General features: G+C 43.5%; 1 protein-coding gene across 1 annotated transcript; it reads left to right on the top strand.

Moving 5' to 3' along the window:
* The first annotated feature begins 1,392 nt into the window (after positions 1-1,392).
* LOC141271267 (glutathione S-transferase kappa 1-like) lies at positions 1,393-19,332 on the top strand. Its single transcript, XM_073681387.1, has 8 exons — positions 1,393-1,546; positions 4,105-4,186; positions 8,112-8,240; positions 8,616-8,716; positions 10,058-10,093; positions 13,501-13,617; positions 15,142-15,235; positions 19,121-19,332. Exons 1-8 carry the CDS (start codon positions 1,478-1,480, stop codon positions 19,162-19,164), a joined length of 672 nt encoding a protein of 223 aa, XP_073537488.1. The 5' UTR covers positions 1,393-1,477; the 3' UTR covers positions 19,165-19,332.
* Positions 19,333-22,442: the final 3,110 nt, after the last annotated feature.

Genomic DNA, 22,442 nt, shown 5'->3' with positions numbered 1-22,442 from the left:
CTGGAGCTGGAATTACCAATTCAGAACTCTCCAGTGCTTTGTTTCCATCCATTTCTGGCTGCTTCTTGAAGTATATTAGGGGTCATTGTCCTGCTTAAAGACCCATGACCTAGGATGCAAACCCAGCTTTCTGACACTGGGCACTACATTGCGACCCAAAATCCTTTGGGAATCTTCACATTTCATGATGCCTTGCACACAGTCAAGGCACCCCCTAAATATCTTTGAACCTCCACGACTGTAAGTACTGTGTTCTTTTATTTGTAGGCCTCATTCCATTTACAGTAAACAGTAGAATGATGTGCTTTATGAAAAGCTCTATCTTGGTCTCATCTGTCCACAAGATGCCTGCTGGCCCTCTAAAATAGTGTGAGCCGCCTGCTGGCCCTCTATAAATTGTGAAGGCCGTCTGCTAGCCCTCCAAGTTTCAAAGTTTACAGTATTAATCCGAAAAAAGAAAATTTACCCACCTCAGATGGATAAATTCTATTGCACATATCCCAAGGTGTGGAGGAGCATTTTTTTCCCCTCTTATTTATTTTGCCCTATATACAAGTCATTATCCTGGAAAAAAATGTTTCTTAACATTCTTTCCAGCAAAATCCATTTTAGCTTTGGTTTTGCATGTTTTATTGTCAGTCTGTAAAAGTGGCGTAATACTGACAACGTTGTTTCCAGCAGCGACCTGGGATTCAGAGATGCTTCCAGGGGTCTTCCCCATGCCATTTCAGCGCTGATTACATTGATTTGAGCAATTTTTAGACCCCTCCAGACCTCCGGGGAAGGGAAGGGAAGGGGGGGAGGGGACACCAGATAAATGCTCGCGTTTCCCATTGACTTACACTGTATTCATTACTACGGTCGAGCACCTGAGCATTACGTTTTGCTCGACTCAAGTAACGAGCACCCGAGCATCACTAGTACAGTTTTATTTTTTTTTATAACTGAAGCACTAATAAAGTTATAGGTTTTCATCAGAATTTTGGATTGACTAGCATTAAAAATGTATTTTCTTGCATTTCTGAAGTCCACTAGAGAAGACTATGGAAAAAATAACCCTCCATATCCAAAGCATGCTGCCACAGGAGAGAAATAACACAACTGATCCCAAACATTGCATAGATTCTTCAAGTCACTGTATGTATATATTTCAATCATTTTCTATAGACATAGATTAACATCTGGCATCAGTGTTTTTTTAGCCTAGAAAAAAAGCATTGCACAATGTTTTGTGTGATTTTAGCCTTCATCTACTTATTCTTCTATTAGTATAGCACCATAAAATCAGTGCAGCTTTAAAAATTAGTTATCATATAATGTATTATTTCTTTTTGTTGAAAAATTGCAATAATGAAATATGCCAGCAGATGGCAGTAAGAGCCTTTACTATTTGCAGGCTTCAGAAGATCAGACAAATACAAGAGGGAGGAAACTTTGCTCTTTTCCCACAATGCTCCTTGCAGTATAAGCAGCAGACATGTCTAAGAGGAAGGTGCTGGAGCTGTTCTATGATGTGGTCTCCCCATATTCCTGGCTGGGCTTTGAGGTGAGCGGTTCTGTGTTTTGCATTATTCTGTACATTGCACAGGTGCATGAATATCCCAGTGTTAGGTTAGGCTCTGTCATTTGTAATAGGATTACCCTTTCTGATAATATAATCATAGGAAATTGCTTTATAGTGCGGTGTTATTTATGTGCACTATGGATTTAGTGCATATTATACTTGTCATCTTCTCTAGGAGCTTACAAAAAATGTGCACAAAGGACCCACAATTAATAAAAGGTAAAGCTTTATTGAAAATAGAAAAAAACTTTGTGAAAACTGATTACAAAGTGGGAGACTAGCAGGTGGCACCACAGGACAAGAAAGTAGCAGTATTACATAATCTGAAACAACATATAACAATAAAGTTATTAGTAAATAAATATGGGCCAAAGTATCAGTGTAAAATCAACACAATGGACATAGTATTCATGTGGAACAACACAGTATGTGAGATAAATCAAAGTAAATGCATGTGGTAAATCATTATGAAACTATGACATTGTTCCAATCTATAATGACAGGGTCAGAAAACTCAAGGGAATCCAGTACAGCCAATAAACTTAAAGGGGCTGTCCAGGACATTAAGGCCGGTTTCACACGTCCGTATATTGTGTCTGTGTGAGTCACACGTGTAGCAACCGTGTGCCGCATCAGGATCACACGGACCAGCAACTGGGAATCCGCGCTACAGTTAGCGCTGTTCCCAAATGCCAAGTGCTAAACGCTGCTCTCATCATGGTTCCCTGCCAGCGCTGTGATCAGCACCAGCAAGGACAATGATGAGGGTAGTAGTAGTCTGTTCCCGCAGTGTCCGCCTATAAAAATAAGATTAAAATAATAAAATCCATATACTCACCTGTCCTAGATGTCCCCGCTGTAATCCTCTGACTGCTGATGCCGAGGAGCCGGGGAGAATGAGCCGCTCCAGCGAGCAAGCCCCAGAGCTGTACTCAGTGAGTGACAGGGCACCGCTTCTGAGCTCAGCTCTGGGCCCCGCTCGCTGGAGCGGCTCATTCTCCCCGGCTCCTCGGCATCAGCGGTCAGAGGATTACAGCGGGGGACATCTTCGGACAGGTGAGTATATGGATTTTATTATTTTAATCTTATTTTTACACAGGGACACTGCTGGAGCAGACACTACTACCCTCATCATTGTCCCTGCTGGTGCTGATCGCAGCGCTGGCAGAGAACCATGATGAGGGCAGTGTTCCGCGCTTGGGAACAGAGCTAACTGTAGCGGTGATTCCTAGGTGCCGGTACGTGTCACACTGATGTCATCCGTGTGTGCTCAGTGTGAGACACTTTTGCGGACTGTGCATCCGGAAAAAACAGACATGTCAGCATGTGGAGCACACTTACCGTGGAAACACACTGACATGTGCACAGACCCATTGATTTGAATGGGTCTGCGTGTGTCTCCAGTACGTGTAGAAACTGTCACGACACTTACTGGAAACACGGACGTGTGAAAGAGCCCTAACAGTGATGGCTTATCCTTAGGATAGGTTATCAATGTCTGATCAGTGGTGGTGCGACACCTGACATCCCCCGATCAGCTGTTCCCGGTGTTGGTGGCGACCGGAATTTATCATTTACGGAGCTGCACAGCACAGTGGTCGCGGCCGGGTACTGCATGTCCACTCCCTACTCAAATTAATAGGGGGGGAGGGTGATGTGCAGTACCCGGCTGCGACCACCATACAGTTAAAGTCCAAGACAACCCCTTTAATACAAATTAAATAAGTGAAGAAAGTGAAATCTGAATGAGTTAAACATTATCTCCTGCGGATGCGGTGCCAGGCCTCGACACGTGTTTTGGCACAATGCCTTCATCTGAGGAGGAATTTCACCTTTGAGCACGGCAAAGACCCTAAGCAACCTCCAAATCAACGAATGAAGGACTTCACTAGAAGAAGATCAAAGTTTTGGAAAGTCCCAGCCACAGCCCAGACCTGAATCCAATTGAAAGTCTGTGGGTTCACCTGAAGAGGGCGCTGTACACAGGAGATGCCCTCAAAATCTGACAGATTTGGATCTACTGCAAGGAAGAACAGGCAAAGATTGCAAATTCTAGATGTGCCGTGCTGATATTCTCCTACCCAAAAAGACTGACTGCTGTCATAAATTCAACAAAGTATTAGTTTAATGTTGCGCATATTTATGCAACCGTATTATTTTAGTTCTTTATTTTTCCACTTGAAAAGATTGCTGATTTTCTTTTTCAATGGATTTGTTCAGATTATAGAAAACATTAAAGATGGAAAAAGTTCTGAAATTATTCTTCTCGGTATGATTTGTTTTACATAACAAAAACCTGGCATTTTAAGGGGTGTGTAAACTCTTTATATCCACTGTATATACAGATCCCATTGGTAGGATCTATTTCTACCTTACATTAATGGTATATGACATAAATATATGAGATGAGAATACTCAGTGTTTGACGTTCACGATCATATCTGACCTATGATTTGCACAAATGATTTGTAACGTGGCAGCTCCAGGACTAGGAGTTAACACTTCTATTCTAAATTCTGTTATTTATTTTTACGTTTCAGATACTTTTACGATATAAGAACATTTGGAACGTAGACATTCATTTATGCCCGGGGTACCTTGCAGGAGTAATGAATACAACTGGTATGTAACACTAGAAAGTGTAGCAAGCACAGCAGCTTGTTTGTACTAACATAAATGAATGGGATGACTTGTAACTATCAAGCTGATCCGTACCTTCAATGTATGGTGGGCCCGAAGGTCCTAAGGATTGGCCATCAATGTTTTTGTCCAGGCTATCTCCATAAGTGTCAGACTTTGGGTGGATGGCCACCGCTGATGCGTAACTTCTGCTCAATGCAAATTGGGAACTTGATTGGTGGTGGTCACCAATCAGATACCTAAGTAGTAGTGTTAGGAATACCCCTTTAATTCCAGCAGTGTTCAGCACATTTTTTTCATGATTAGCAGACATATAGTACAACGATGACAGACATGTTTATTAGAGATGAGAAAATCAATTTTCAGGATCTTGGTCCAGCGACCATATCCGTAATCTATGGCTGCCGGACTGGAGCCCTGAGAGCCGCCTCTCGCCTGCTGGAATATGATGTGTCTCTTCTGATTATTTATTACTAGCTATTGAACCCTTTCTATGCCCGGGTGACAAACATTTTTATTGGTATATGGTATCCCATGCTGGTATTTGTGCTGCCCCCATCCTGTCCCCACCATCCTATCCTGGTATGAATGGCACCCCTATCCCTATCCTGGTATGCATGGCACCCCTCATCCTTATCCTGGTATGCATGGCACCCCTCATCCCTATTCTGGTATGCATGGCACCCCTCATCCCTATCCTGGTATGCATGGCACCCCTCATCCCCATTCCTGGTATGCATGGCACCACTCATCCCCATTCCTGGTATGCATGGCACCACTCATCCCCATTCCTGGTATGCATGGCACCCCTCATCCTCAATCCTGGTATGCATGGCACCCATCATCCCCATCCTAGTATGCATGGCACCCTTCATCCCCAATCCTGGTATGCATGGCACCCTTCATCCCCAATCCTGGTATGCATGGCACCCTTCATCCCCAATCCTGGTATGCATGGCACCCCTCATCCCCAATCCTGGTATGCATGGCACCCCTCATCCTCATTGCTGATATGGCATGGCACCCCTCACTCCCCAATCCGGGTATGCATGGTCCCCTCACCCCCCAATCCTGGTATGCATAGTCCCCCTCTCACCTCCAAATCCTGGTATGTGTGGTACCCCTCATCCTGGTATGCATGGCACCCCATTCCTCATCCTGGTATGCATCGTCCCCTCACCCTCAATCCTAGTATGCATGGTCCCCCCCCACCTCCCAATCCTGGTATGCATGGTCCCCTCACCCCCCAATCCTGGTATGCATGGTACCCCTCATCCCCCAATCCTGGTATGCTTGGTACCCCCTCATCTCCCAATCCTGGTATGCATGGCACCCCTCACCCCCCAATCCTGGTATGCATGGCCCCCTCACCCCCCAATCCTGGTATGGGTGGCCCCCTCATCCCCCAATCCTGGTATGTGTGGCCCCCTCACCACCCAATCCTGGTATGTATGGCACCCCTCATCCCTTTCACGCTGCGCACATACAAATAAATAAACACTTATACTCACCTTTCTTCCCTGTGCTCCAGCGCTGCTGTGTCCTGTTCTGCCGGAGGCCGGGGGAAGAGTGGGGCGCCGGAGTTCGCGCGTGCCCATACCGCGCTGTCTGGCGCCATTTTGCTGAAGACACACTGCAAATGTGTCTTCAGCAAAACGGCGCCGGATAGCGCTATGCGCATGCGCCGCCACACTCCTGCCCCGGTCTCCTGCGAGAACAGAGGCGCCGCGGCAAAGCTCCTCCCGGTCAGGTAAGTATGGCGCCGGAGATCGCGGTATGCGTTTAGTGTCTACACATACTGTGATCTTCGGCGCCATACACTCCTCTTACCTGTAACGGCTCCATGCTTTCTTCTGTCTGGAGCCAGACTGCGCAGGCGTGTTGCGCTTGCTCAGTCTATAAAGGCTTCAGACAGAGGTATGCTTAGACCATCACTGTCCCCATTGGGGCTCACAATCTACATTCACTATCAGTATGTCTTTGGAGTGTGGGAGGAAACCTGAGGAAACCCTCACAAACACGGAGAGAACATACAAGCTCCTTGCAGATGTTGTCCTTGGTAGGATTTTAACCCAGGACTCCAGCGCTGCAAAGCTACAGTGCTAACCACTGAGCAACCGGGCTGCCCCAATTAGTAGATGTCATGCGTGTCACACCTTAACGATAATATTTCACTGTGACTACAAATCTTAGGATCGGCAGGTAGGAGGCGAGGCGCTCAGCTCCCGTCCGGTGGCCGCGGACCACTTACGTATCCTCTGGACTAGGGTCCTGCGAATGCAGCCTGGAAGGGAGCAAATGGTTGAATTATGTTACAGATGTCTCTTAATAGTCTTGTGCAAATATAGCGGAAGAGAGCAGGGTCTGTAGTGCCTCCTATTGGAGGTCGCAAACCTAGAAGTCAATATCGACCCTTGAAATTGCCTTAACAATATACTTAGGATATACAACCAAATCCAAATCTTCTCCAAAACGAAAAAAAATCTCAATTTGTAGACAGCTATTATATGATTGAAAACAGTTTATTAACTAATAAGGCTAAGAAGCATCACCCAATAATAGCTTAATTTACCGTATATAGCATGCAAGCACAACTTACCGTATAGGTTACCCCACACCAGGACTTCTCATGAGAAACATGAAGGGGATCCCAGGGCCTCAACAAATGTGGTCAAAAGAAATGCTAAAATGAAAAATACTACTCAAGTTACATTTTACTTATCTCCTGAACTCTGTGTAACATTAAAATATTAGTTCAGAATTACTCAATTATGTTGCAGCCATACAAAAGCCTGTGCAATTTATAAGGTCAATGTTGACTTATGGGATTGCTGCGTACAAGAGTCAGAGACCATCTGTGCTTGCTCTGTGCAGAGGCTCTCTGCATATTTTATTTCCCAGGGAGCATTGCCTGGTTTATAAGTCTCCCTACGCCACCTCAGTGGTCTCATTAAAGGGAATCTGTCACCAGATCTTTTGCTACCTAATCTGAGTGCAACATACTGTAGAGACAGAGACCTTGATTCCAGCAATATGACACTTACTGGGCTACTTAGTGTAGTGTTGATATCTTTTATTCATAAAATCACTGCTTTATCACTGGAGGACTAGTAAACATGCTGCTATGTAGCCCTCCAGATTCATGAGCTCTGTATAACCCCGCCCCACCACTGATTGACAGCTTTCTGCCTATGCACAGTACACACAGAAAGCAGCCAATCGGTGGTGTGGGCGGGGTTATACAGAGCTCAGCATTCAGAGAACTGCTAGATCTGAAGCAGAAAAAATAATGCTATTATCAAAATGACAGCAAGGAGCCCAGTAAGTGACACATTGCTGGAATCAGGGTCTCTGCCCCTATATTATGCTGCTCTCAGATGGTGTAGCAAAAAACCTAGTGACAGATTCCCTTGAAGATTGTAAGCTGATTATGCATGTGTACTGGTGCTGAGTTGCTGCATAAGTCAGATTTATCTCGGAATTGAAATGCACTCTAAGGCTATGTTCACACATCATGATTTTCAGCTTATTTTTCTGCAGCAAAACCTGATCTCTTGCCGGGAGGTTGTTCAGGATTTTTCTTGCTTTTTTGCTTGTTTTTTGGGGCATTTTTTCAGTGTCTTTTTCACCACCCATTACTTCCAATAGGTGAAAAAACGCTGAAAGAAGTGACATGCTCTATTTTCCAAAAGAACATGCGAAGCACAAAATCCTTAACAAAAAAAAACATGATGTGTGCATGAGATTTCTGCAATCTCATAGACTTTGCTGGTACAGTAAAATGCAGCTGAAAATTTGCTTCAAAAAACGCTGATGTGTGAACATAGCCTAAAATGTGTCAATTTCACAATATAGCCGATCCAATGATGTTACCGTATCAGAAATGACTCTCTTTTATTATCTATAGGTAACTCACCCCCTGCCCTGGTTGCAAAGAGAGGCGCCTACATGGGAAGGGACCTGAGAAGGCTGAATGAGTTTTATCAAGTTCCTTTACGGAGACCAAGTGATGTCTTTAATGTTATGTTTAATAAAGGTTAGTATTAGCTCTGTCTGAGAAGGAATAGGAGGGTGGGATGGCCGTGTGGTGCTAAACAGGGACTGCAAAACCACCATTTACACATACACTTCTATCCTATGTATCATGTAACCATCACCTTTCCTGGGTGAGGAATATGTTATAAGTGTGGTGAGCCGGCAGCATGGGAACCCTATACACACCTAAACATTGTTGCAGAGCAAGGACCCCTTCATGGCAGCGATGGTCCTCAATCCGTTCAGCAGGATAATGCCTTTACCACTCTGCAAAAACTGCTCAGGAACATTTTGAGGAACCTGTCAAAAAGCCAAAGTATAAATGTTAGTTCCGTTCTTGCACAGTTCAGGTCTTTGAATTATTTGGATTTTACAGGGAGCCTTTCAGCCATGCGGTTTGTGACTACTGTTCAGATGTCGCATCCGGAGTTCCTCGAGGAGGTCTCCAGGAAGTTGTGGATGCGGATCTGGTCTGAGGTTGGTGCTATAGTATTCTTTCCATTAGCTTCTGATCACTGTATTTTTGTTCCATTATGTTACTTCGTAAAGGACAAGAACACAGATCTATTCTTCTACTGTGGGGTAAAGATGGCATATCGCACATACCACAGTGAGATAAGTCCACACCTAGCTTCACGTATGACTTTTGCTGTGTTACGTGTCCATTTACAATTTCTGCATCAGGATATTTTTCGACATCATGGTGTAGTTACCATGTCATGATTTAGGTTAGATAATAATACATCTGTATCAACTACTCTCCTCAACTTTAAAATTGCAACACAAGAAGGAAAAGTCATGGAATTAATTAAATTGCATGATCGATAGACATGTTGATATGATGAAATGATGAAAAATCGTAAGCTTGTTGGTCTAAGCGTGCTACCATGTCTGGCAGCATCTCCGGATTTGTCTCCCATTGAGCACATCTGTGATGTCATTGGTCGGCAATTACATGGGGAGCTGCCAGCAGGTGATCTTGATGATTTGCCAAAGTGACAGAACAACCAATAATAACCTAATTGATAGCAGACAAAGCGTACAAGTGCGGGGATTTCTGCGCATTGCTATTTCATAGTCCATATTGAATAAATTGAGATGTTTTAAATAATTTGTTTCCATCATTGAAAAAATGTCAGTCCATCCTGTGATTTCGATAATTGTTTCATTGTTCCAGACTTTCATTGTTGAAGAGTCTATAGAAACTGGAAACAAATTTAGAATGTGCCAAATCTTGCAATGCATTATTATTTCCTGCCTTCTTAAAAAATGGACCAATTTTTTTTAGAATTTTTAAATCTTTGAATAGTCTGAAAAGGAAGCATTTGTTTTTAATCCATTTGCATGCATTCAGTAAGTTCTTAAAGAGGTTTTCGGGTCTAAAACTACAAGTCTGCAGTCACTCTATGTGACTGTAGACTCATGAATAGTCACATCGCATGAACTGCACGCGGTAGGGTTTCTCTGGTGCCGGCACCGAGAGCGAGCAGTCATTCCTGGCCACATATTGAGACTAGACTGTTTCCAGCCTTGTTCAATGTAAGTGTTCTGAGCGAGGCTTCCACGTCTAGTCGGAATGTGGTCGGGGGTCTGAATAGAGCATACTTGGGGTGACACGACGGCTGTTCCGGGCGCTGACACCTGAGAATCCTCATAGAATCCTCATAGAGCACTGTGCACATAATGTGGGGATTCACAGGTCTGCAGTCACATAAGTGACTGCAGATATTGTAGCTTAAGACCAGACAACCTCTTTAATATTATGGTCTCTTGTGAATGGTTTGATCTCTCTGATTTACCTGTGATTTCTTCTTCCAGGATGAAGACATTACAGAACCAGAGAGCATTCTTCAGGTAAAAAAAAGACTTTCTGAAAATGGACATATTACAGCTCTGTACGACCACCGACTTCTATGGGGTCCTATTATAGTTCCATATGTCTGTGATTTCATACAAAAGGAAACATTTTTTCTGCTACCTTAAATGAGTTGTCATAGAAATAACGTCACCTATAAGCAGAAGATGAAGAGTGATAAATATCTGATCGCTGAGGGTCTAACCACTGAGAATCCCAACCGTCATGACAGTGGGGGTCCCAAAGTCCTCTGTAAATAAAGCAGTAGTGAGCGTGCATGCCCTTGGTCTGATTCACCGTTTCTGGTGGGCTGTGATCATACATGTGCACTAAGTCGCCTTTAGACCCATAGAAGTGAAAGGAGCAGGGACCCCACAGTGCGCCCTACTTCTCCATTCACGTAGACTTGATCCATTGCTATTGGGTTCAGTTGTTGTAATACATTTACTGTATCTCCTATCCTGTTATCCGGTGATAAATGTTTATGGCTGTGTACCCACTATGCGTTTTTTAAGTGTTTCCGCAGCGGCAATTTCGCTGCAGAAACGCTTAAAAAATGCTTGGTAGAAGGTCTGCAATGTTCCCCAATGATGATCCGCATGTGCTGTGCACATGCTGCGGAAATCTCCGCTGCGGGTTATCATTGCAGAAAAATACGCAGAACTATCAATTATTTTGCGGAAGTGCTGCGTTTTAGCTGCCATTGACTTGCATTGGAACGCTTGGAATCCGCATCACTGCATCTGTACATGCGGATATCATGCGGTTCAATGTGCGGATGGTACCCGGGTTTGGAGAAGAGGAGACTCTCCTCCAGACCCGGGTACCATAGTACCTGTAAAAAAACAAATAAAATAAAAAATATACATTATACTTACCTTCTGATGGCCCCCAGTGTCCTTGTCTTGGCTTGCCGGCAGCTCGCGGTAGACTAAAAGGACCTGCGGTGACGTCATTAAGTCATGTGACGGGTCACACGACCGCTGACGTCGGCGGTCGCGTGACCCGTCACATGACTAAATGACGTCATGGCATGTCCTTTTAGTCTACCGCGAGCTGCCGGCAAGCCAAGACAAGGACACCGGGGGCCATCAGAAGGTAAGTATAATATTTATTTTTTATTTTTTACCATTCTTTCGGTCACACTATATAAATCCATGCCATTTGCATGGATTTATGTAGTGTGACCAAGTTGTCAAGCACTTTCCAAGTGATGCTAAAATCGCTTGGAAAGCGCTTGATGACCCGCATGCGGAAATGCATGTGAAGAACGCTTCACTTCCACTTGTCCCTGGCAGGAAAAACGCATGTTAAATCTGCATGTGTTTTTTCTGCCAGGGAGATGCAGGAAAAATCCGGAGCATTTCTGCATTGTGGGCACATAGCCTAAATTTTTCTTGATGAACTGGACACGCAGTGTAATAAGCGCTGCAAACCAGAATAGAACGTTTTTGTTTGTTTTCATTTTGCATCTGCATTGCATAGATATTAGCGATCAAAGTATTTGGCAGCAAAACAGTTAATTTTTTTTTAAGTGGGCGTTACCAGAGAGATTTCACTGGGGGCATGTATTTCTTCCTCTTTCTGATGCTGACCAATCATAAGCAGGCAGGAACACACTGGGGAGAGAAGAGTACAGCTCCACAAAAGCAATGACAATCAGTCTGCTCTCCTCTCTGCAGAGTGGTGATGTGCTGTAGTACAGCAGAGCTGTGAAAGGTCGCCTTTAACTTAATAATCCCTTTTCACATCTACAGTTGTGCTCAAAAGTTTACATACCCCGGCAGAATTTTTCCTTTCTTGGCCTTGTTTCACAGAATAAGAATGATAAGAAAAAAATATTTTTCTCCACTCATGGTTATTGGTTGGCTGAAGCCATTTATTGTCAAACTACTGTGTTTTCCCTTTTTAAATCTTAATGACAACCAAAAACATCCAAATGACCCTGATCAAAAGTTCACATACCCTGCTGATTTTGGCCTGATAACATACACAGAATTTGACACAAATGGGTTTGAATGGCTATTAAAGGTAGCATCCTCACCTGTGACCTGTTTGCTTGTAATCAGTGTGTGTGCATAAAAGCTGAGTGAGTTCCTGGGATCCAGACAGACTCTTGCATCTTTCATCCAGCCACTGACGTTTCTGGATTATGAGTCACGGGTAAAGCAAAAGATTTGTCAACAGATCTATGGGAAAAGGTAGTTGAACTGTATAACACAGGAAAGGGATACAAATAGATATCCAAGGAATTGATAATGCCAGTCAGCAGCGTTCAAACTGTGATTAACAAATGGAAAATCAGGGGCTCTGTAAAAACCAAACCACAGTCAGGTAGACCAACAAAAATTTTGGCCACAACTGCCAGGAAAATTGTTCGGGATGCAAAGAAAACCCACAAATAACATCAGCTGAAATTCAGGACTCTGAAAACTAGCGGTGTGGCTGTTTCAAGATGCACAATAAGGAGGCTTTTCAAAAAAAATGGGCTGCATGGTCGAGTCGCCAGAAGAAAGTCATTACTGCGCTAATGCCACAAAGTATCTCGCCTACAATACTCCAAACAGCACAGAGACAAGCCTCAAAACTTCTGGAACAAGGTAATTAGGAGTGATGAGACAAAAATTGAACTTTTTGGCCACAACCATAAACGTTACATTTGGAGAGAGGCACAGGAAATTTGTAAAAAGTTGAAGGAAAGATGAATGCAGCACGTTATCAGCAAATACTGGAGGCAAATTTGCACTCATCAGCCCGGAAGCTGCGAATGGGACGTACTTGGACGTTACAACATGACAACGATCCAAAACACAAGACCAAGTCGACCTGTCATTAGCTACAGCAGAACAAAGTGAAGGTTCTGGAGTGGCCATCTCAGTCTCCTGACCTCAATATCATTGAGCCACTCTGGGGAGATCTCAATCGCGCAGTTCATGCTAGACAACCAGGAATTTACAGGAACAGGAGGCTTTTTGCCAAGAAGAATGGGCAGCTTTACCATCTGAGAAAATAAAGAACCTCATCCACAACTACCACAAAAGAGCTCAAGCTGTCATTAATGTTAGAGGGGGCAATACACGGTATTAAGAACTGGGGTATGTGAACTTTTGATCTGTGTCAATTGGATATTTTTAGGTGTCATTAAGATTTAAAAAGAGAAAACACAGTAGTTTGACAATAAATGGCTTCACCCAACCAATAACCATGAGTGGAGAAAAAGTTTTTGTGTTATCATTCATATTCTCTGAAACAAGGCCAAGAAAGCAAAAATGCTGCCGGGGTATGTAAACTTTTGAGCACAACTGTACGTGGCTGATGCATTTCATACCTTTAAGTGACCATCTAGTCTCCTACAGTATAGATTATTTTTCGTCATAATAATTCATTTGTTTGTAACCTTGTTTAGGCTGCTAAGAAAGCTGGGATGCCCGAAGACCTGGCTAAAAAATTATTGTCCACAATCACTACACCAGAAGTCAAAAACAAGCTCAAGGAAACAACAGAAAAAGCTTTGGCATATGGGGTAAGTACAATAATAAGTGTAATCAATGGTGTCCTCTCTCTCCTTTCCTTCTGGGAACCCCATGTGGGTCAAAGTAGCGAGATCCAATAGATATACCATCAATTCCCAGATAGGACAAGCCCTTTAATATTCTTTAATAAAGTTTAATATTCTTTAAAAGAGCGAGGGCATCTCAGAAAAAAAACATTCCCCATTCCATGGGGATTTTGAGCTTCCCTTGACTGGTCCTCTGGTGGTAATGAGGGAAGACACTCCATCACTCCCTATCCTTGTTGATTTACTTACCGTATTTTTCGGACTATAAGACGCACCGGACCATAAAACGCACCTAGGTTTTAGAGAAGGAAAATGGAAAAAAAAAATATAAGCAAAAAATGTGGTCATGATGCCCTGGTAAGGTGGTGGGGGGTCTGCTGCTGACACTGTTATAGGGGTAATGTCCCCCATTTCTCTTAATATCCCCCATCCTGATATATATGGCCCCCCTCCTTCCTGTTATACGTGGCCCTCATCCCCATCCTGATATGCATGGCACCCCAATCCCCCATCCTGGTATGCATGGCCCCCCTCATCCCTCTTCCTGGTATGTATGGCACCCTTCATCCTGGTATGTATGGCCCCCCTCACACCCGCTCTGTTGCCGACAGGGATCTCACTGTGTGATCCGTGCATGGCGAAACTGCCATGTGCCCTCACACAGCGAGGGGCTGTGCTGGAATAGTTACTGCTCCCCACGCCGGGACTATGTGCGTGGGGAGCAGTGACCATTCATCTGCCTAATAGTGCGCACACTGTAGCTGCAGTGCGGCTCCTGCTGCGCTCGGCGGTCAGCGTGTCCGCTATTAAAGTCCATGAATATTCACCACACCCATGGGAGTGGTGAATATTCATGACCTGTAATAGCAGGCACGCTGACAGCTGAGCGCAGCGGGAGCCGCGCTGCAGCTACAGTGTGCGCACTATTAGGCAGATGAATGGTCACTGCTCCCCACGCACGCAGTCCTGGCGTGGGGAGCAGTGACTATTCAGCACAGAGCTGGACACAGTGCTGGAGGAGAAAGGAGGTGAGTATGATTGTTTATTTTTTTTCTGTGCAGCGTGACGGGGATCAGGGGGTGCCAAGCATACGAGGATGAGGGGGGGCCATACATACTGGGATGAAGGGTGCCATATATACCAGGATGAGGGGAGCCATACATACAGGGATGAAGGGTGCCATACATACCAGGAGCCACGCTGCAGGCACAGTGCCAGCTATTAAGGAAAATGAATATTCACTGTGAATATTCCTTTTCTTTAGTAGCGGGCACAGTGTAGGCTGCAGTAGGCAGCTGCTGCCTCCTGTGCCCCGCTACTCAGCCGCTGTCGCTTCCCCCACATTCCCCACCACATACAGCCAACAATATTTATGTATATCGGGCTATAAAACACACCCCCTACTTTTCTCCAAAATTTTGGAGGAAAAAAGTGTGTTTTATAGTCCGAAAAATACGGTAATTCTTTTTTTCTTTCATTTCTGTTCAGGTTTTCGGAATGCCCTCCATAGTGGCTCATATAGATGGAAAGCCGGAGTTGTTTTTTGGATCTGATCGGTTTGAACTTTTAGCTCATCTGCTGGGTCAGTATATCAGTGCAGATAACATTTTATGTAGTGAATGTGAGATTTAATTAAATATAATGTACAGTAGTTACGTGGTGCAATAGCTAACTTGTCTCTTGCATGTCTAATTATTGCACTTTTTATTTATATTATTCGATGTGTACTTAGTAAAAACTGTAGACATACCCACAAGTTCTTACTTTCATTGTAAATAATAATGTAAACCGCTTTTGATTCCCAGCTTGCATAAGAGCTTAAAAGGATTATCCAGCACCTCTCACTTCTGCTTAAAGAAGCACTCCCATCAAAGTTTTTATCCTCTTAAAGGGGGTTGTCCGGTCCAAATCGATAAGTTTGCAGTCACTCTGTGTGAAAGCAGACTTATGAATCCTCCCAGCGCACGCACTGTACGCTGTGGGGATTCGCCAGTTTTAGACCCGGGACCAGAGGGTATGTATGAGTTATACATAATCCCAGACAGTCGGCGCGGCCTTGCTCTCCATACACTTGTATGGAGCAAGGCTGCACCCTCTAGTCTGCCACATCACTAGTGTATGGAATTGAGGACCCTCCGGTCCCGGGTCTGAAACCGGCGAATCCCCACAGTGCGTGCGCTGGGAGATTCATAAGTCTGCAGTCACACAGAGTGACTGCAGACTTATCAATTTGGACCGGAAAACCCCTTTAATATTCTAAAAAACCTGCAAGAAGCAAAATGAACAAAAACCCTGCTGTAAATAAATAAAAAGCAAGTGCATTTAAATAAAATAGAGTTCTTAGTAACACTGTTTTTGATCATTGTGAAACATGCATTTATGTGCTGCATGTATACCAACTTAAACCAAGCTGAAATTTAGTGGGGTTTTTTTGTGTTTTGTGTTCCTGTTTTTGTGTTTTTCCCTTTAATATTCTGCAGTCATCATATTATATATCACTGTGTACTCACAACTGCTCATTTTGCACCTTCTACCCAGTTACCGTATTTTTCAGACTATAAGACGCACTTTTTTCCTCCAAAATTTTGGAGGAAAATGGGGGGTGCGTCTTATAGTCCGAATGTTGGGGGGGAGGGGGTATATATATATGCTTTGGGGGGAGCGGCAGCGGTGGAGGTTGCAGCCGCCTGCTGCAGCCTACACTGTCCCCGCTGCTAAAGAAAAGCACTGAATATTCATGCTCCTTTATAGCGGCACACAGTGTAGCCGCAGCGCGGCTCGTGCTGCTGCCGGAATCGCCTGTGCCCGCTGTAAAAGGGCATGAATATTCAACCTCTCTCCACGCCCATGGGCATGGGGAGGGGTGAATATTCATGCCCTTTAATAGCAGGCACACACGATTACGCGGCAGCAGCAGGAGCCGCGCTGCGGCTACGCTGTGTGCCGGCTATTAAGGAGCAAGAAGTCACAGCTCCCCGCGCACACAGTCCCGGCGTGGGGAGCAGTGACTTCCGGCAGCTGATCTCTCCTTGTGAGCCGCGCATGGCAGTGACGTCATGCGCGGCTCACATGTAGAGATCAGTGCGGGCAGACAGGATGCAGCGCTAGAGGAGAGAAAGATGAGTAGGAGTGTTTATTTTTTTATGTGCAGCATTATGGGGATTAGGGGGACCATGCATACCAGAATAAGGATGAGGGGTCATACATACCAGGATAAGGCTGAGGGGGGCATACATAACAGGATAAAGATGAGGGGGCCATACATACCAGGATAAGGATGAGGGGGCCATACATACCAGGATAAGGATGAGGGGCCATACATACCAGGATAAGGATGAGGGGCTATATATACCAGGATAAGGATGAGGGGTGCCATGCATACCAGGATAGGGATTAGGGGTGCCATGCATACCAGGATAAGGCTGAGGGGGGCATACATAACAGGATAAGGATGAGGGGCCATACATACCAGGATAAGGATGAGGGGCTATATATACCAGGATAAGGATGAGGGGTGCCATGCATACCAAGATAGGGATTAGGGGTGCCATGCATACCAGGATAGGGATGAGGGGTGTCATGCATACCAGGACAGGGATGAGGGGTGTCATGCATACCAGGATAGGGATGAGGGATGCCATGCATACCAGGATGGGGATTGCTGTTCCATGCTTACCAGGATAGGGATGAGGGGTGCCATGCATACCAGGATAGGGATGAGGGGTGTCATGCATACCAGGATAGGGATGAGGGGTGCCATGCATACCAGGATAAGGATGAGGGGTGCCATGCATACCAGGATAAGGATGAGGGGTGCCATGCATACCAGTATGGAGGGGTTCCATGCATACCAGGATGGGGATGGGGGTCACGTATAAAAGGAAGGGGGGGGCATATATACCAGGATAGGGGATATTGTCAGAATTGGGGGACATTACCCCTATACCAGTGTCAGCAGAAGACCCCCTCCCCCTTAAAAGTGCATCGTGAACACATTTTTTACTTACATTTTTTTTCTATTTTCCTCCTCTAAAACCTAGGTGCGTCTTATGGTCCGGTGCGTCTTATAGTCCGAAAAATACAGTAATTCTTCTCTTTTCTATTAGGCCTGTAACATCATGTGATTAAAAACAGACTAGCTGAAATCTTCGAAGCTCTATGAAGAAACAGGATGTCTCTTTTCCCTGCATGAGTCATCATTAGACCTACAATCCTACATCACTGCAAAGTCCCTGCCCTGGCAGTGGGGAAGAGTGGAGCAGCTGGGTCAGGAGTTTAAGAGGGGGTGGAGCTGGACTGACAGGGAATTTGCAGTGATGTCAATTTGTAGTTCTAATGATGTCTCATGCAGGGAAAAAGAGATTTCCTGTTTCTACATAGCGCTTAGAAGGATTCAAGTAGTCATAGACCCAATGGAAAAAAGAAGAATCAACTGGGTAAACGGGAAGAATGAGCAATTGTAAGTACACAGTGCTATATAATGACAGCAATATATTAAGAGGATAAAAACCATGATGTGAATGCTTCTTTAAGAAAACAAGACGCACTGCATTGACGGCCGCCTGCCTGGTGCTCGTGTCCTGTTCTAATAAATACAACAAGTGTACAAGATCTTTCTACACCTGGAAAGTGATGAATATCAACACAGTATCAAGACATTCCCTTTTAAAGTCTGCTTTACTATGATGGCAGATTCCTATTAAGTATATGTTCCCACTACTTTTTCCATTGATCAAAAACATCCTTTTTTCCTAGCAGAAAACGTTTCAGGAAACTTTTTTTTTTCGGATGTTTTGTAATCCTGAAGCATCTTTTGCTATCGTTTTACTTGGATGATTTCTAAGTGGGTTTTTTTCCAGCTTTTTTTTACTTTTTTCTTTTGTCATTTTACTGAATGTTCTTTTTTGGCGTGACTTTATAAAAGAAAATGCTAGCTTTTTTTGCGGCAGAAATTGTACAAAAAAAGAGCAAAAAACCTTCCGGGTATCTTTTTAGCCTTTTCTACTGACTTCAGTTGTAAAAATTGAGTGTCATCCTGACCGAAAACTCCTATTTCTTCTTTTAGATCAGTATTTCCCAAACCCCATCCTCACGGCCCCCCAACACAATATGTTTTCAGGATTTCCTTAGTGTTACATGAGGGAGAGAACCTGTGGCAATTTAAGATGCCTTAATAATAATTCCATCACCTGTGCAATACTAAGGAAGCCTGAAAACATGACGTGTTGGGGGCCGTGAGGTTTGGGAAACACTGCTTTAGACAATTGGTAACTTTTGAAAATCTTAAGCAGCTAAAAAGCTCAAAATCTGAAAATATGGACAACAAAATCTATCTATCTATATCTAACTTTTGAGTATTTTTTTAGCCTTTTTTTGCGGCGCTTCCTTTCCGCATGAAAATGGTGGAAAAAGACGCAGTGTGAACACACCCTAATACACTTTTCTTGTCTTCTGTCCTGTCTTGCAGGTGAAAAATGGCTGGGACCTGTGCCACAAAAATCAAGGCTGTGACAACCATGTTAGAAAGCGAATACTATAGCAGGAGTTACTAAGCGATCTCATACATGAAGTGTATATAGGTTGGAGTCTCTTAGATGTTATGGCAGTGCTGGGCCATTAAGATCTGATAATTATCACCATTTATGCCTTATTTAATAAATTCTGTCTAAATATTTGTCATTAATTTTCTTCTTTTTAGCTATGAGGTCACACTTTGCGTTGTGCTGAGGTTTTGCTACCATCAGTTCTAGAAGTGATCCTAATACTGCTCTCATGGAAATTTGTAATTTTTGTCACACATGTAAAACGCGGTTTATACAACATCGTTACATCCAAGGAACATTTCCTTGATCTGCTTCTTCATACGTTAGAACATTCCTGGAATAATACTATACACAGTGATAATAAAAGCCGGGGCCAGCGTCTTCTAAGGCCACATTTACATGTTCAGTATTTGGTCTGTATTTTACATCAGTATTTGTAAGCCAAAACCAGGAGTGGGTGATAAATACAGAAGTGGTGACGTGTTTCTATTATACTTTTCCTCTGATTGTTCCACTCCTGGTTTTGGCTTATAAATACTGATGTAATTTCAAATTTTAATCCCAATAAAAACCATTGAAACACAAATACTGACCAAATACTGAACATGTGAACGTGACCTAGGAGATCACCAGGGCTGAGCGTCACTATGCACATCCTATCTAGGACTCTAATGATTTTCCAGGTTGCAGGAGCTGTTGAACGTCTCGGTCAGTAAATCCGGAGTATATTTATCTTGTTGCTTAGCATTAGCTGCTTATTGCACAGAAACCATCAGCAATAAAGATCTTACAGATGTCAAATGTAGCATAAAGCAAACCTTAACCCTCCCTGGTATCTCCAGCATTACAGTATAAATTACTATTAATATCATGCTGTTATCTTTCATGGAGCTTTACAATGTCCTATTACTGAGGAGTAACTACATAAGGCCAAGTTCACATGTAGCAGATTTTTCCTTGCTGATCTGTGGTGCGGAATCCGTATCAGCTTACGGTACAATGGATTTTTTTACAAAGTTTCAGTCGGAAGTGGAAAAAAAAAAAATCCGCTGGAAAATGAAAGCATGGTGTGTATTTCAAAACTGCAGCTTGTTCATTAATTGGTGGATTTTCATTGCAGATTTCACCCTATTCAATGCTTAGTAAATGGAGTAGGGTGAAACCCGCAGCCAAATAAGATTCTGTCTGCAGATTCCTTGTGGATTTGGGACCAAATCTGCAGCAGAAATTTTCCGCAACATGTGAACATAGCCTAAGGCTGTGTGCCCACAATGCGTTTTTCAAGAATTTTTGCTGCGGAATGTCCGCAGTAGAAACGCTTTAAAAACGCTTGGTAATACGTGCCCCATGGTCCCCAATGAAAATCCGCTTGTTCTGTACACATGCTGCGGATTTTTCCACAGCGGATTTTCAGTGCAGAAAAATCCGCAGCATGACCATTATTTGTGCGTTTCCGCATGCGGATTTGACTACTCAATGCATTTGAAAAACACATGGCAAATCCGCATGTAAAAACGCTTAAAAAAATGCGTGCAAAATCCACATGCGTTTCTACTGCCAAGGACATGCAGAAATGCTGCGGAAAATTTCTGCTTCAATTCTGCATCGTGGGCACATAGCCTAAATATACCAATGTAATGTGGCAGAATATTGTGACTTGCTCAAGAGTTTAATGGAATGGATATTGTTACTTCTCCTATGTTCACTTTTCATTGGAGGTTTTGTGTGCTTCACTTAGCTCAGCTCCAGCCAGTTGTCTGTTGTCTTTTCTGCTAATCCAGACTTTAATGCTACAACCAGGATTATATCCAAGTCCAGTGTACTAGGTGTTGTCCACATCAACCTCTCAGCACAAAAATTACTGACTTCTTACAACTGTTCTCAGTCCTGTTCACACTTGGCCTCTGCAATCAAGTTAACACATCTCTTCAGTTTCATTTACATCTGTTATATTGCAGCTAGTAAAGGGAATCTGTCACCAAGTTTTTTGCCACCTAATCTAAGGTACAAACCTTGACTCCAGCAATGTGTCACTTACTGGGCTGCTTGTTTTAGTTTTGATAAAATCACATTTTTTTTCAGCAGAATATTATCAGTACAGGATCTGTCAGTGAAAAAAAAGTTTATGGGTGCAAGAAAAAACATTGACTGCACTTGGATGACTTCTAAGTGCAGTCCGATTTCCACAGACTCACACTATGGAGAAGATGGAGAAATTTATCTTCTCTTCACAGTGTGATCCGATTCTCTCATCCAATAGAATCAGAACACACTATGCTGACATTCTGATCAAACTCTGATCAGTGTCATTAGCATAATCGGCCTGATTCTCTTGGATGAGAGAATCTATGGCCATCTGACCCTAGCCTAAAAGTCCATTTCATTAAAGGGAATCTGTCAGCAGGTGTTTGCTATTTAATTTGAGAACCGCATAATATAGGACAAGAGACCCTGATTCCAGCGATGTGTCACTTATTAGGCTGTGTATTGTACTTTCAATATAATCAGTATTTTATCAACAGGTGATTATCCGTACAGGACTAGGTCTCACATGCACAACAGTCAGGCTAATCTGTGTAACCCCGCCCCCACCACTGATTGGCTGCTTGCTGACAATGCATAATGTACAAAAGAAGCTGCCAATCAGGGATGTGGGCGGGGTTATACACCATTTAGCAATATAACCACTGCTACATCTACAACAGATAAAACAGGGATTCTATAAAAACTGCACCAAGCAGCCCAGTAAGTGACACATCACTGGAATCAGGCTTTATTGCCCTATGTTATGCGGCTTTCAGATTACATAGCAAAAGCTGCTGACATATTCCCTTTAACAAGACAGAAGCAAGTTTATTACAATCTGATGCCAAAGGACCAGCATCCTATTGCATCACCCTGTTTTATATCTGTTTTTCTTACATTTCAAGAATAAGAAAATTGTGGTATGAACATAGTCATAGCCTGCGGCTTAAAGATTTTTAAAGTGAGGCTCGAGGCAAACCGAGAATTCAGCCTTTGCCTAGTGTTATGGCCCTTTTAATTTTGCCATTTTTTCATCTGTAGTCTGTAATTAATGGCGATCTCTGCTGGGCTAGATGTAGACAGTTGCTAAACTTGTGCATTGCACCAACTGCCTAGGGGTTGTTCAAGGAATAAAAAATATTTTTAATTGGGCTCAGAGTAGAAAAAAAGTAATATCTACATTTACTAGTCTATTTCACAAGAAGTGTCCAAATTGATAAA

Source organism: Phyllobates terribilis, unplaced genomic scaffold, assembly GCF_046119375.1.
Source record: "Phyllobates terribilis strain yellow unplaced genomic scaffold, ASM4611937v1 Scaffold_5__5_contigs__length_657084704, whole genome shotgun sequence".
Classification (NCBI taxonomy): domain Eukaryota; kingdom Metazoa; phylum Chordata; class Amphibia; order Anura; family Dendrobatidae; genus Phyllobates; species Phyllobates terribilis.
The sequence above is the reverse complement of the archived record's forward strand: the minus strand, read 5'-3'. Positions and strand labels throughout refer to the sequence as shown.